This window comes from Syngnathus scovelli, chromosome 18 (genome assembly GCF_024217435.2).
Source record: "Syngnathus scovelli strain Florida chromosome 18, RoL_Ssco_1.2, whole genome shotgun sequence".
Classification (NCBI taxonomy): Eukaryota; Metazoa; Chordata; class Actinopteri; order Syngnathiformes; family Syngnathidae; genus Syngnathus; species Syngnathus scovelli.
The window spans coordinates 5,613,138-5,628,876 of NC_090864.1; the positions used below are offsets into that span (position 1 = coordinate 5,613,138).

At 47.5% G+C, this 15,739-nt stretch overlaps 1 protein-coding gene across 4 annotated transcripts in view; it reads left to right on the forward strand.

Moving 5' to 3' along the window:
• scn5lab (sodium channel, voltage gated, type V-like, alpha b) overlaps positions 1-12,698 on the forward strand; it is a 44,310-nt gene extending 31,612 nt beyond the window's left edge. For 3 of the 4 annotated variants that reach the window (XM_049749056.2, XM_049749057.2, XM_049749055.2), the window contains 11 exons: positions 66-482; positions 1,337-1,457; positions 4,296-4,450; positions 4,525-4,698; positions 4,841-4,963; positions 5,064-5,339; positions 6,325-6,378; positions 6,451-6,592; positions 6,733-6,833; positions 6,979-7,249; positions 8,056-12,698. In XM_049749056.2, coding sequence (XP_049605013.1) covers positions 66-482; positions 1,337-1,457; positions 4,296-4,450; positions 4,525-4,698; positions 4,841-4,963; positions 5,064-5,339; positions 6,325-6,378; positions 6,451-6,592; positions 6,733-6,833; positions 6,979-7,249; positions 8,056-9,296 — 3,075 coding nt within the window. In that variant the 3' untranslated portion in view covers positions 9,297-12,698. The remainder of the gene's footprint in view (positions 1-65; positions 483-1,336; positions 1,458-4,295; positions 4,451-4,524; positions 4,699-4,840; positions 4,964-5,063; positions 5,340-6,324; positions 6,379-6,450; positions 6,593-6,732; positions 6,834-6,978; positions 7,250-8,055) is intronic. The other variant, XM_049749058.2, reaches the window with a different exon arrangement.
• Positions 12,699-15,739: the final 3,041 nt, after the last annotated feature.

Genomic DNA, 15,739 nt, shown 5'->3' on the forward strand with positions numbered 1-15,739 from the left:
AACATTAAAAATAAATTGATAAGAAATTGACAACAACCCTCTGCACTCGCCTTTCTTTTGTACAGGTGGTGGATTTCTTCAACGGGAACCTAAAGCGTCGACGGCAGAAGCGCAAAGAGGCCAAAACCATGATGAAGCTGAAACGACTGAGCAGCGTCCACGCCGAGGCCAATGGCGCCGTCATAGGTGCGGCGCCCGCCTCCGACGTGGTTTCCCGCGGCCCCGCCCACGGCCCTGCCCACAGCCTCGCCCACGGCGCCCACCTTAACCAGGTCCACCTTCCAGGACGCCACGTGGAGAAATACGTGGCGCCCGAGGACGACAGTTACATGACCAACCCCAACCTGACCATCAGCGTGCCCATCGCCCCCGGGGAGTCCGACGTGGAATTCCCGGAGGAGGACGACGAGGATGAGGATGAGGAGGTGGACCAGGATGACCGAAGCGACGACTCACAGGAAGACGACGCAGAGCAGGACGAGGTAATGCGCATACACACACACATACGGAGACAGACATGGACACAAGCAGGGGGTGTGTGTGGGTGTGTGCGCAATGTCCGCAGCAGGAGGTTCTTCTTTGCATATAACATGGAACGACAGATTTGTGTCATGCTCTGTGCTTGCACGCTGACTCAGTTGATTATGATTTTGTCATCTTTAATCATCTGGCGCACCTGGTTTGTTGAAAGTTTTGCGGCATTTGGCCCGGTGATGTCACAAAGCCGAGGACCTGTTGCTAATCAACTCACAGGTTAAAGTTCACGCCCCTTTGAGCTAGCTTGAGTGTTAGAGTGGAGCTGAGCACTAGGTGGCGCTCGTCGGGCGCCATCGACTGATGCTTGAGCTAAGCTAAGCGAAACAGCAGGTGTGTTTTGTTGCCCCTGTTGGCAGAGGGTTACCTTTGACCCCCGTGCAGGTGTCGTCTGCTGGAGCAGCTTTGATTTTTGCATCAAAAATGTTCTCTGATCGTCAAACGACCTTCACACAGCAACTGCACTCTTGCGTTTGTGATATTCGATTCACTCAATTAAAAGGTCCTGTTTTATTAGTTAGCTGACTGAATAATTGGTTAATTAATTTATTGTAAATATGTTATGGAAATATTGATTCAACACATGAAAAAATTCAAACTAAAGTTAAAATAATCAATTCATGAATCATACTTTATTAGATACTATTATACACCCTAGTGACATGCTTACACACCTGCACACTTGTGTGTTGTTGTGTTGTCTGGGGATGAAACAATCCACACGCTGTCATCCACACACATACACAATACATGATGAGGATGATGATGTTGTCATGGTTACGCGGGGTGTCGTGCTCGGCAGAAAGACGACATCAGCCTCTCAGAGGGCAGCACAGTGGACCTGAGGAAGCCCGGAGAGGAGGAGGACGAGTACTCCGAGATGGCCGAAGAGGCCATGGACCCTGAAAACTGTTTCCCTGATAGTAAGTGCTGTTTACACACACATACACACAAACACACACATTTGCACTTGATTACTTCCCACTACCATTGCTCACGAAATACTGGTGACATCATCGCCGAAGTGACAAAGTGCTCTGGCAGTTAGTTGCGCAGTCAGCGAGTCAGTAACGCGCTCCTGACGCAAACAGCTGATGAGTGTGATGTCACAGGCAGAAGCCCCGCCCCCTCGACCTCATCCCTTCACAGGGAGATTTATGGAGTCGGTCCAGGTGAGCGCTGCACCTGCGTTCCCTCCTGACTCAGCAGCTTCACACCTTTTATTTGCTCACATTACTCCTGTTCTTTTCTTTGCCTGTCGCAAAGAACACACTTTGTATTCTTATTAGTTAAAATGTATTTGGTGGGTGAGACTTTTATTTCTTTTTTATGCAATATTAATAATGCGTGGTGATGGTGATAAGCAGTATTAATTATGGTTGTGGTCCTAAGTGAATCATAGCAGATGTGCAAGTGTTTCCGGCGGGTTGACAAAATGGCTGCGACACAATCGGGCCACCCAGCGTCTGATGAATTCACATTTTTGGCAGCCGTCGGTGCCACTTCTGGTCTGACGCCACACGAAAGTTGCTCAAGTTTGGCGGATCGGTACCGGCAGCAGCTGACTCAGCACCGGTCCCGCTGCCGTGGGAACCTCTGAGACTGGAGCAGCTGTTCATGTCGCGTGGCCAGGCCTATGCCATGATGGAGGGGAAAGGGGGTGGGGGTGGGGGGGCAAGCAAGTGGGACTGTGCAGCCCCCACCTCCCTAGAAAAAAATAGAAAATGCACAAGATAACTTTTAGGAAATATTCAATGTTAACAAGTAACTAAACTGGCAACACTAAGCATTTTTTTCTTTTTGTTTATGAATTTGTGTTTTCATGCTTATATGTGTGTGTGCGCGCGCACGTGGCCATCTGGAGCCCGCAAAGCCCTCCACAATTGGCAGGTCGGTCCAGTGGCCGCCGCTGGCGACCCAGCTTGCTTAGTGCAAGTGGACGAGGACGTGCCACGCTTGCCAGTGCCTACAGAAACCTTGTCTTGATGACATAATCAGAGAGAAGACAGATACAAAGATGTCGATGTAGCACCACAATCCAAATCAATAGACAGATGATCACTGTAGTCGTCAACAACAAAGGTTTCGCTTGTGATCCAGCCACCATGTATTCATTTGTGTGTTTGTGCGTGCGTGTGTGAGGTGTGCCGCCGCTGCTAATTATTCACGTCGCAGGCGGAAAGGTCAGCTGAGCGGGAAAATCCCAGCAAGTGTTGAGCAAGCTTGGAGATAAGTGAAGGTCACCATCTTGTTTTTCTACTTGTGATGAAGAGCGCCTCACTCGCTCGCCGCCAGCTCCGCCGCGCACTTACACACGCACACTCGCTCCTGCTGAGCTCGGCTTATTTGATGCAACTTTGCACACTCGTATATGTTTGCAGGCTAGCATTAATACTTGCTTACTCTACTTTTATAGGTATCTTGCTGTCAAGGAACTATGTTGAAGGGGGTTGATGCTTTTCGTTTTGACATAAGTAGTGCTTTGCCGCCATCTTGTGGGCCAATCACGCCCCCCGTACCAGAGGGTGTCGACGCTTGAGCGCACACCAGCTTACTCGTTGATGACCTGGAAATTGGAAGATCACGCTCTTGTTAGCATTAGCCGCCAGTGTTAGCCTGACAGAATGATTGACTGTCGTGTGCCTATCAAACACGCACACATGCAGAAAGCTCACATGGAATTGATCACATGCAAAGAGAAGGACCCGATGAACCTTGGTGACACACTCGCAGATACACACACACCTACACACACCGCGTCGTTAGATTAGCTGCCTCATTAGGCCGCTAAATGCCAACTCTTTGGCTGATGGGATGCCACACATGCCATCGTGTGTTTTTGTGTGTGTGTGTGTGTGTGTGTGTGTGTGTGTGTGTGTGTGTGTGTGTGTGTGTGTGTGTGTGTGTGTGTGTGTGTGTGTGTGCGTGTGTGCGTGCGTGCGTGTGTGATGTCATGTCAGGCGGAAGCGTGCCGCAGTGCCCATAAGCAAGACATGTTCACTGACACATGTTCTCCTTCATGTGCATAGAACCAGAGCTGATCTGAGAACCAGACCGTGGTTCAAAATAGAAAAGTATCTTTGTTACTTTACAGACTCCTTGATTTCGAAATGAACTAAGTTAGATTGGAAGTTAGTTAGAAGTTAGAACATTAACCCGGATGCAAATATCTTTCCAGCCATCACTTAAAGGTAGACACAAGAACACAGCATCAATCGCAGCCCTCACTAAGCCAATATAGCATCTGGTTTAGCATAGCATGCTAGCTGAAAAAAAGGTCATTTTAGAGAGATGCCAAGGTACACGGACCCTTCAATGGATATCGGAGAAATACTCAGCAGCGCCGTTTATTGTCTTCCTGTCACCGGGCACAAGTACTCCAGCTGATTGAGTGGCGTAGCTTTAAATCACCGTTGGGCCAATTAGTAACCACGGCAACGCAGCTTTAATTATACAGGCAATCAGCAGGGAGGGCCCATGAGAGTCAGTGATGTCATCAGTCACAGGGCCCCAAATGGCTTCTTGGAGCTCATCTTGTCAGCTCAATGGCTGTCCAATGTGGTAACCGTGGCAACTTGCCAACCATCTTGGAAAATGACTGTTTCTATACAGTGAGCTGGATATTTTGTTGTGATTTTGGAAAGTTTGGTGAGTATATAAAAAAAACAAGCAGGCTTTGAGGCTAATAGTTGTTTAAAGACTAAAAAAATGCGCTGAGAGATTGTCGATTTTTCCTTAAATAAGGTTGTGTGTGTTTGCAGTGTGCACGTCAAGGTTCAAGTGCTGCGACGTGGACACAACGTCAGGCTTGGGTCAGGTGTGGTGGCGCATGAGGAAGACGTGTTATCACATCGTAGAGCATAGCTGGTTCGAGTCTTTCATCATCTTCATGATCCTGCTTAGCTCGGGCGCACTGGTAAGACTTTACGAGTCACGCTCGCTCGCGTGTCGCTCATGCGCGTGACGTCCCGTCGTCCTCGACGTCATCAGGCCTTCGAGGACATCTACATCGAGCAGAGGAAGGTGGTGAAGGTGGTGCTGGAGTACGCCGACAAGATCTTCACGTACATCTTCATCCTGGAGATGATGCTCAAGTGGCTGGCGTATGGCTTCAAGAAATACTTCACCAACTACTGGTGCTGGCTGGACTTCCTCATCGTGGATGTAAGTTGCCATTTTTTTTTTTTTTATCCACCTTTGGCAGCGGCCATTTTGCCACTTGCTATCGATTGGTCATTACCTGAGTCCAAATTGAACAGTCACTGAATGCAATGCCATAAAGTGTCATGCCTATGGCCTTCCATAGGTGTCGCTGGTGAGCCTGGTGGCCAACACGTTGGGTTATTCTGACTTTGCCGCCATCAAATCCTTACGCACGTTACGGGCCCTTCGCCCCCTGCGAGCGCTTTCCAGGTTCGAAGGCATGCGGGTAAGATGAATTGTTGAAGTGGTTGAATTGAGCCCTGAGGGACTCCGCATGTGAATGGCCATTGGTTCAGGTTCGAAACATTGTGGCTTTGATCCTCCAGGTGGTGGTGAATGCGTTGATAGGCGCCATCCCGTCCATCATGAACGTGCTGCTGGTGTGTTTGATCTTCTGGCTCATCTTCAGCATCATGGGCGTCAACCTGTTCGCCGGCAAGTATGGTCGCTGCGTGAACCGCACGGGCCACATCTACGACGCCGCCTTCATCAACAACAAGTCTGAGTGCGAAGCCCTCAACAACACGTCGCTCTACTACTGGACCAAGGTCAAGGTCAACTTTGACAACGTGGGAGCCGGATACCTGGCGTTGCTGCAAGTGGTGAGGACCCGCGCCGCCACGGCAACGCGGCGTCGGCCTCTCGGGAATGAGTCACGGCCGACGTGCTTCACTCTGATTGGCTGCTCTCTGTTTCGTCCTTTTCCTTTTCATCTGCTTCTCTCTTTTTCCTCTGCTCTTCATTCTTCTGTTTTTTTTATTCTGTCCTCTTGTCACACTTCTATCTTCATTTTGTCCACCTTCTCCTGCCCTTCTTCATCCTAATTCCCCCTTCTGTCATGTACTCAAAAAAAAATCCAGTTTTTAGTCTTCTACTCCTCCCTCCATTCTCTCTCCTCATGCTGCACTAAATGAACTCCAAAGACATTTTCCCTCATGGCTGCCGCGTCCTCCTGGTTCTTCGCCGCCGCGGGCGTCCTGCGCACCGCTAGTCAATCAGCCCTGAGAGGCTTTTATTTTTAGAGGCACTCAGTAGGCAGGCATGAGAGCGAAAGACGAGGAGGGGGGACGAAGAAGAAGGGAGGGAGAATTAGAAGACAAACAGGAAGTGGGAAAAAAAAAAAGGAGGATAGACGGAGAAGAGATGGAGAACCCGTTGATTCACGAGCGCGTGGACATTGAATGAGTGCCGTCGTCTTGACGACGGGCGGCTCAGCATCCCTCCGTGTTTGCCTGGTCGCCGTGGCAACCGGCTGCCCATCCATTAGCGGCTCTGCTGTTGAAACTTTGTCAGAGGGAAGGAAGTCCATAAAAGGTTATGTTGACGGCTGTTGCCATGGCGATCAGACAGACGACAAGCTTGGACGTCTCGGCGCTCGTTCATTTTGACTTTCATTCAACAAAATCCCATTTTAAAGATTACCAATATTTGAGACCCTAACGCAGGCTCGAAGGCATAATTCAAATCCCTAACCTTTTTTTAAAACCCTACCCCTCCTAAAACCCTACTTTGAAACCTTAACTCTGCCTCCTCGGCCAGCCCTTTGTTGTGGTGCTTCCTCTGACGTCGTGTTGTTTTGTGTCAAAGGCCACCTTCAAAGGCTGGATGGAGATCATGTACGCCGCGGTGGACTCACGAGCCGTAAGTCACACGGCCTTCCGCCGATGTCGTCACTGCGACGGGAAGTGTAAACATGGAGGGCGTGTCGCGCAGGTGGAGGAGCAGCCCATCAAGGAGATCAACCTGTACATGTACCTCTACTTCGTCATCTTCATCATCTTCGGCTCCTTCTTCACCCTCAACCTCTTCATTGGCGTCATCATCGACAACTTCAACCAGCAGAAGAGGAAGATAAGTTGCACTTGAACTTTGCTAAAGACGTAATTGTAGTTGACCTCGTTTGAGATGGACTGGTCGGCCATGTTGTGTGTTTTGTAACTTCCCAGCGTCAGCAGGACCAAAATAACGTTTTGGTGGCGTGTTGCTTGCACTTAGGAGGCCAGGACATCTTCATGACGGAGGAGCAGAAGAAATACTACAACGCCATGAAGAAGTTGGGCTCCAAGAAACCCCAGAAGCCCATCCCCAGACCTCTGGTACCGCCACCACAAATGACACTGGGGGAAAAAAAAAAAATCTGTTGTTCTGATAGTTGAGACATCTCAGCTCGTCAGTGCGGCACTAGTATTAGTTGCTGACGATAAAGAATATACGACCAAGTTGTTCTCTTCCGTCTCCCAGAACGACGTGCAGGGCTTCTTCTTCGACCTGGTGGCCAAGCAAGCCTTCGACATCATCATCATGGTGCTGATCCTGTTCAACATGATCACCATGATGGTGGAGACGGACGAGCAGTCGCCGCAGATGGAGCGTGTCCTCAACAACATCAACGTGGCCTTCATCGTGGTCTTCACCGCTGAGTGTATGGTGAAGATTGTGGCGCTGCGCTGCTACTTTTTCACCGTGGGCTGGAACATCTTCGACTTTGTGGTCGTCATCCTCTCTATCGTCGGTGCGTATCGCGATCGTCCTTTCTGAGCGTGGTTGAGTGTTTACATGACGATGTGAGGCTGCGGTTTCGTTTTCAACTTCATTAGAGCTGCTGGTTTGTCACATCAAGCAATTATGCGTGCGTGTTTGTGTGTGCGTATGTGTGTGTGTGTGTGTGTGTGTGTGTGTGCGTGTGTGTATGAGCAGGAAGTAATGTCATGTCATTGTGACAGTTATCTGTCAACAAAGTGACATTCTGAATGGCCTCGATGGCCCCTCCCTCCACGCACACACACACCAAGGTCTTGCTTGGTCATACAAACCCACATTGACACAGGTTCACAAGTTACACACCTGACATACACACAGCCTAAGCAGGTAATTTTCCCGTCACTGTTCATGTTTCATTTCTTCCAGTTAGCTCGCTACAAGTGTGTGATTAAGTGAGCGTGTGTGGTTGTGTGTGTGCGGGCACGAGGTTGCGCGTGTGTGTGTGTATGCGCTCAGACGAGGCCGCCTGGGGGAACGGTGAAGGTAACGGCAGCAATCAGCGCTGGCAGGGGGCGGATCCCTGGAGACAAATCAAACATGATTGACCTGTTACATCAGCTCTGAGTGTGTGTGCGTGCGTGCATGTGCGTGTGTAAGAGTGTGTGTGTGCGCGTGCGTGTGTGTGGTCAAGTGATGCAGGAATCACCTTGTGCATGAAGCCCCCTCCCCACCTGCTCACACACAAACACACACTTGGCCCCACAGCTGATGAGAGACAGCAGCGCGTGTACACGTCGGCGTCCATCGGAGTCCTCACGGCTCCCGCATTCTTTGCAGGCATCGTGCTGGCCGACATCATCGAGAAGTACTTTGTGTCACCAACGCTGTTCCGCGTGATCCGGCTGGCGCGCATTGGGCGCATCCTGCGGCTGATCCGTGGCGCCAAGGGCATCCGCACGCTGCTCTTTGCGCTGATGATGTCATTGCCAGCCCTCTTCAACATTGGACTGCTGCTCTTCCTGGTCATGTTCATCTACGCCATCTTCGGCATGGCCAACTTCGCCTACGTCAAGCGGCAGGCGGGCATCGACGACATGTTCAACTTCGAGACGTTCGGCAACAGCATGATCTGCCTGTTCCAGATCACCACGTCGGCGGGCTGGGACGGCCTGCTGAGCCCTATCCTCAACAACTCGCCCGAGGAGTGCAACCCCTACGTGCCGCACACGGGCACCAGCCAGCGCGGCAACTGCGGCAACCCCTCAGTGGGCATCACTTTCTTCGTCACCTACATCATCATCTCCTTCCTTATTGTGGTCAACATGTACATTGCAATCATCCTGGAGAACTTCAGCGTAGCCACTGAGGAGAGCACCGAGCCGCTCAGCGAAGATGACTTTGAGATGTTCTATGAGGTCTGGGAGAAGTTCGACCCGGAGGCCACGCAGTTCATCGAGTACGCCAAGCTGTCCGACTTCGCCGACTCCTTGTCGGAGCCGCTGCGCATCGGCAAGCCCAACAAGATCAAGCTGATCTCCATGGACCTGCCCATGGTCAGCGGTGACAAGATCCACTGCCTGGACATCCTCTTTGCCTTCACTAAGCGTGTTCTGGGTGAGTCGGGTGAGATGGACGCCCTCAAGCAGCAGATGGAGGAGAAGTTCATGATGGCCAACCCGTCCAAGATCTCCTACGAGCCCATCACCACCACGTTGCGGCGGAAGCAGGAGGACGTCTCAGCCGCCGTCATCCAGCGTTGCTACCGGAGACATCTGGTGCGCCGGCAGATGAAGGCCGCCTCCTACCTCTACCGACAGATCACCACGCCGCGACACAAGCCGGCCCGGGGTGAGGACGAGGAGGCAGACGGCGAGGACAACGAGGAAGAGGAGGCGCCCGAGAAGGAAGGCCTGATCGCTGCCATGATACGCGAGAACTACGGCTCCGGGCCAGTTGGGATGGAGCGCTCCGAGACTGTGTCCTCCACTTCGTCGCCGCCGTCCTACGACAGCGTGACACGAGCCGCCACCACTTTTCCCCCAAAGTCGGAGACGAGCAACATCAGTACGGCGCCTTAGGAGTAAGAACACCAAATGGAGAACTACGCGGCTGCTTGGGGCACTGTGGCCACTATGGGGCGCCCAGAAAGTGTGAAGATATAAAAAGGGTGGGGCCCCATAAAAGCTTGGACCAACTTTACTAGCGTTCAAGTTATTTCCTGCCCCCTGCTGGACGCTCCTCAAACTGCAGTAGCGTCGTCTCGGGCCCCGAAACACTATCACTCATGTATCCATCCATCTCTTATTGACTGGGAGCTGCATTAGCAACATTAGCTGCGCAAGTGTTAGCTTGCGAGTGCAGAAAAGCAAGCTGAGCTTAGCAAAGGTTTTGTTAGTCAAAGTAGAACTTTGTTGACAGTCTTTTCATAGCTGTACGATTATTACGACTATTTTTTTATATTTTTTAGCGTAACCTGACAAGGGAAGGAAAAAAAAGCTTTGCAGTTTTTCTCCTTGGAACTGTGACACTTTGGTGGAAGAGAAGAACAATAATTTTGTTGTTTTCCTTCACTGTCAAACATACTCACAAAAACCACCCAAAAACCTACAGCGTTTTGTGCTACGGATGGCCAGAAGCTAAGCTATCGCTAGCTCAGAAGAAGAGACAATGGTGTTACATTTTTCCTTGTCGCGCGCCATCGTTTACGTTGGACTGCCAACCAAAGTAGACAGACGAAAAGACTACAATCAGCATAACCTTTCGCTGGCTCGTCACAAACTCAATTATGATTACAACAAGAGCTAGCTCATGTCATTCTTAGCCTCACGTCGTACTAGAAAAGGGAATTCTTGCTTTGAATTGAGATGTCAAAATTGGGTGATGCTAAGTGAAAAGTCAGGAAAAAAAATACACTTCTATTTTCCATGTCGTGTTGTTCCCAGATTGAAGTCTCATTCCAAACATACCACAAGAGTGTATTTGCACAGGACACGGGGCAAGATATATACTGTATGTATATATATCTATATACATATATATATATGTACTATAAGTATACTATATGTATATGTATCAGATTCCTCTCATAGAATTGTTCACATCAATGTCATGTTTGTCTACTTCATTATTTATTTATCAATGACTTTGTTCCCTGCTTTTATGTTTGGTTTTCTATGAAGACTCTGACACTTTTTTTGCACAGAGAAATATGGGGAAAAAAACAACAACAAAAGTGTGAGGAGCAATAAAAGCTCGGCCAGAGACCTGGAAGCTTTGAGAGCGACACTTTCAGGACCTTCCGGGACCTTCGGATAACGAAACAGGAAATGCACAAACGCGCCGCTCGGGTGGCCGCTAACCGCTCAGCTCTTCTTTGTGTCAAAATGGTGGTTTTGTCCCATCCCCCCCAAAATGGAAACCGGGCCACCTGGCTTTTATTCTGCTGTTGAAAGCAGAAGTTAGTCACAAAGTGTCGCTGTGGTGTTCAGCTGCACTGCGCTGAAGGGCTCTTTTCAGTAGCAATAGACCGCGAGTGTGCCTGCCTGCCGCAACCGCACTCAACGACACTCCGCGCCATTGTTAGCATTCCCTTTGTCCTCCCTGGAACTCCGCGCCTTTGAGTTGGCTCCTGATTGGCCGATGAGCATCCTGACAAAAACAAAACACATTTTGACAATAATTCTGTTCATGGACGGCCAAACAAACACTTGTCGCTGTGCTGCAGATCCCCCCCCCCCCCTCCTAGTGGCATGGTGTCATAGATGTTTACGTTGTTAAAATAATAATGCAGCTGTGCCTTGCAATACGAGTGATCTATTTTATTTTTAAATCTTGATTCTAAATGTTAAATAATACGTGTTTAAATATTTATCTTATTAATAGGCAACAGTTAAGAAAGTCTGCTAAGATTAATGCTAACAACAATGCAAAAGGCCATTGACATGCTAACGGTTAACATTGATAGCTGCACTTTTAGAAGCAGTGGCTATTCACAAACAGTGGCGCAACACAGACAATATCATGATACTCACAGATTAGATTCTTTACATTCTATTTATTTATAGATTGTAATATAGTTGAATTTTCCTTGTTAAAAAAAAAAACAGATTTGCAGGGGAGGGGAGGCTGCAACAGATAAATGTCATTTCCAGTGCTTTCAGTGCAGAAAGATTATGATTTGCTCACAAAACAAATTAAACTTTGATCTGAAGGCACCAAACGAACACATTTTAATCAACTAATTCTATGGGAAATGTTTATGCTATCTTAGACTAATACACTAAAATTTAATCAATTGAAAGCACATTACTTTTTTAAAAGTGTTTGTTGGGCCCGAGTCCATTTGTATGACATCTTTTGAAACGATGAAGCTTCGGTGATTGACCCGTCTGACTTTCAGAACGCTTCAGGAATATTCCGTCACATGTACCGGCTCGGCTTATTTGGTGCTACCGAGGAGGTGCGGAAGGTTCCAGACCTGAGGGGGTGATAACACCTTCCTGCCTTCCTTTCCCTTTTCAAAATGAAAGCTGCTTGGTCATCTTTAAATCCCAACAGAGTGCACAGGAACCTTCCAACATCTGAACAACAAACCTCCCAACCTTCTTCTCGTCTTATGAACAAAAACAACTCTTTCTCAACATTTTACACTCACACACCTTCAAACTGGATTCCTACTAGTTCAGCACAGGTATCAAACTAGGTCAATGCAAGTGTCACAATGCTCACAACACTGGATTGAAAGTTGCTCAAGACCAGTGTCATACTGGTTCAGAACTGATGTTATACTGGTTAAACACCAATGTCACTTTGGTTCAACACTGGTATCTTACTGGTTCAACATGGGTTCAAAACTAAATGTAATATTGGTTAATCTCTGGTCTTATACTGGTACAACAGTGGATTCACACTGGTGTCGAACTGGTTCAACATAGGTTTAAATGTTGAACCAGTGTGGGTCAACATGATGTCATACTGGTTCAAAACTGGTGTTGAACTGTTTGTAAACTCTTTTCATATTGGTTCAACACAGAACAAATTTGTCATGCTGGTTTGATTGACACTGGCCCACACCGTTGTCAAGTTTGGTAAAATAACAGTGTCGTACTGGTGTCAAAAGTGGATCCACACTGGTTTTTGTGAGTAATGCCCAGCGGTGGTCGGATGCCCATAGGTGGCAGGAAGTGACCTTGTTGGTGGCAGAAGAAGCGGAGTCTTCTGTTCTGACGCCATTTTGTGCTTCAAGTGTTTCTCCAAAGATGGTTTTGGAACGCAAAACAAACAGAACTCAACAAAAACAATTTAAGTCATTCGAGGTTTTTTTTTTTTTTTTTTTGCCAGTAAAACAAAAACTTTGGTGTGAAGAAGGAGAAAGTTGTGCCTCAGTAAACCCTCCCCTCATCCTACCCTGGTGTTTTACAAACTATTCGTTGAATTATTCTGATGATGATGACTACAATAAATATATCCACTTTTTAGTACTTTGAGTTGTAATACTCTTTAGTATTTTGCAAATAAATGTCTGTATTTAACACATCCTGCGGTAAATAAACCAGACACAAACCCAACAAACTGGTCTCATTGCTTTCGGTGTACGTTTTTTTTTTCTTGTCTAAATGTATATTGCCATTAGTTATTGTGCGTGTTGATCAGTCTCGTAAAGATTTGAAGCGACAATACAGCAGCAAAATCTATAATTTTCTTAATCACGTGAAGTGTTTAGAGGTTTTGATTTTCGTGTATTTTTATTAAGATGTACAGCACTGGTACTCTTATCACTGATACGGTACCATAGTGCCACCGTGTGGTTATCTGATGTAGTCGCAAGTCCGTACAAATAAAACATAGTCCGCCCAATACACTAGTTTTAAAAGCTACACATTCCTTTGATTGGTGAATGACAAGATTTTAATTAGCAGAATTTATTAAATGTGCGCTTGGACGAAAACTAATACTTTGAAATAAGAACTAAAGCAGTTTGTAAGCGTGACTTTTGGGTTTAATCCACATTGCGTTCCGCTCCAGATGGTACCAGAGATGGGACCAAGTCACATGTGCAAGTCTCAAGTCCCAAGTCATTTTTTTCTTGGGCAAGTCAAGTCACAGATTATGTCAAGTCAAGTCCTTAAATAAGTCAAGTCCAAGTACGATATTGCAATTTTACCCGCAGAATCTGATTTTAGAAACGTGAAAAGACAAGATATTGTCACGGATCGGATGGAGCAGGGCGACCGAATGCAGCTTGGACCAGGGTTTAGTGGAGAAAACAAACTAACAGACTCGGCAAACTGACTTGACTTAACAAAACAATAACTTGATTGACAAGAAGGTAGTAGGACATGACGACAACAAGACAGTACGACAACAGACGTGACGACATCCATGATCCGACAGGGAGTGCAGGGCAGACAGGACTTAAATACACTACAGGTAACAAGAGGCAGGTGACTGTGATTACATTGATTGTGAGGCAACACAGGAGGGGAGGGGCGACACGAACAGAAACCATGGGTAACCTAGATATAATAGCACCCGGTGACGAGACGTGACAGATATAAGTAACTTTAAGTAACCATCATTGTCTAATGTGTCTAACCTGTTTAACAAATATGACAATAATTTGGATTTGCACTGTAATTACTGATATTCAGTAAAATACACCATGGAATCAAACAAAGAAATTACCTCATACAATGATTTATTGACAGCTCAATCTAAACAAATTAACGACTGCCGACAGTGTCTGACACATTTGAGTTGTAAATGTGAACTGGGAAATTGCAGGCTGCGCTGCATCAGTGCAGGTGTTTCTCATCTTTTCGTATTCTGCATACCTGTGAAACAAAAGCCAAAACATGAATGGGATGTACTAAATAGTCTGACAGACATGCAACATGCAACATAGTATATGGTAAAAAAAAAAAAAAAAAAAAGTTCTTTGAGGCTTAACTGTAGTTTTTATTTATTAACTTGCTCCATATAAAATCATATTTACTTAATTCAGTTTCATAATCATATTCATTGCATTAAAGCTATATATACACACCTATTTAGATAAATGAAAAGCACTTACTGGGCAGAATGACGGACAAAGTTTGAAGTTGTCCTCTGGCTTGTCAGTGCCAGAGCACGCTCGGCCTGCACTTCGCTCGGCCACACCCCTTTTGTTACCGTAATGTCTGTCACCTGCTTCCTCTTGTTACCCTGTGTATTTAAGCAGCGCCCGTGTGTTTCTCCCTGTCGGTGTCTACTGTTGTGTCCATTCCTGTTCGTGCCCAGTGTTCCTGTTCTTGTCGTCTGGTTTTCCCTCGGTCTGTCTGAAGGCTCACGGTCAGAATTTTAACCTTGTCCAAGGGGACTTCATGTCAGTCTGTCTGTCTGTTTGCTGGCCGTGAGTCTCCCTCCCGTCTGTGTCGTCGGTTCCCCACCTGCCTCCCTTCCAACTCCCTTTCCCTGCAATAAATCCTGGTTCAAGCTGCATTTGGTCGTCCTGGCTCAACTCACTCCGATTCGTGACATGGCTGTCTGAAATGTTTCTGTTGCATATCTTCAAGATTCAAGAGTTTTTATTCGCCATGTTTGAGCGTGCCAAACAAGGAATTTGACTTGGCTAAATCACAGCCTCTGTTCAACATTTAGGTGACTAACAACAACACTCAGGACATGTGAAAACTGGCAAATATTCTCAAACATCCCCTGATCTTAAACTCCCAAGAGGGCAAGGAAAAACTCAAAAACTCCAGCTAGGGGAAATGAGAAACCTTGACAAGAGACCACAAATGAGAGGGTCCCTCTTCTAGGATGACCAGGCTGCAATGGATGCAGAGAGGACACATAGTACAAACAGTGTAGACAATTCAAAAAAGGAGTGGAGAGCAGGATGTTATTACACAGTAATGACTCTGAGACTCTAACAGTGGTGTGAGTTCATCAGAGCAACAGTCTGGGGGAAGAAGCTGTCTCTGTGTCTGCTGGTTTTGACGTACAGAGCTCTATAACGCCGTCCGGAGGGGAGTAGTTCAGACAGACTGACCTGGGTGAGAAGGGTCTGTAGAGATGTTACTTGCACGTTTCCTGGTCCTGGACAGGTACAAGTCTTGAATAGATGGGAGGTTGATTCCAATTATCTTTTCTGCAGTCCTGATTGTCCGTTGCAGTCTGTGCTTGTCTTGTTTGGAGGTCAATCCAAACCAGACAGTGATGGAGGTGCAGAGGACAGACTTGATGATGGCAGTGTAGAAGGTCTTCAGCAGCTCCCGCGGCAGGTTGAACTTCTTGAGCTGTCTCAGGAAGTACAGCCTCTGCTGGGCCTTCTTCCGGACAGAGTCTATGTGGCCGGTCCATTTCAGGTCCCGAGAGATTGTGGGTCCCAGGAACTTGAAGGTGTCTGTGGAACGAATAGTATTACTGCGGATAGTGAGGGGTGAAAGTGGTGAAGGGTCTCGCCTGAAGTCCACTGTCATCTCCACAGCCTTGAGCTGGTTCAGCTCGAGGTGGTTTTGGCTGCACCAGTGGACCAGCC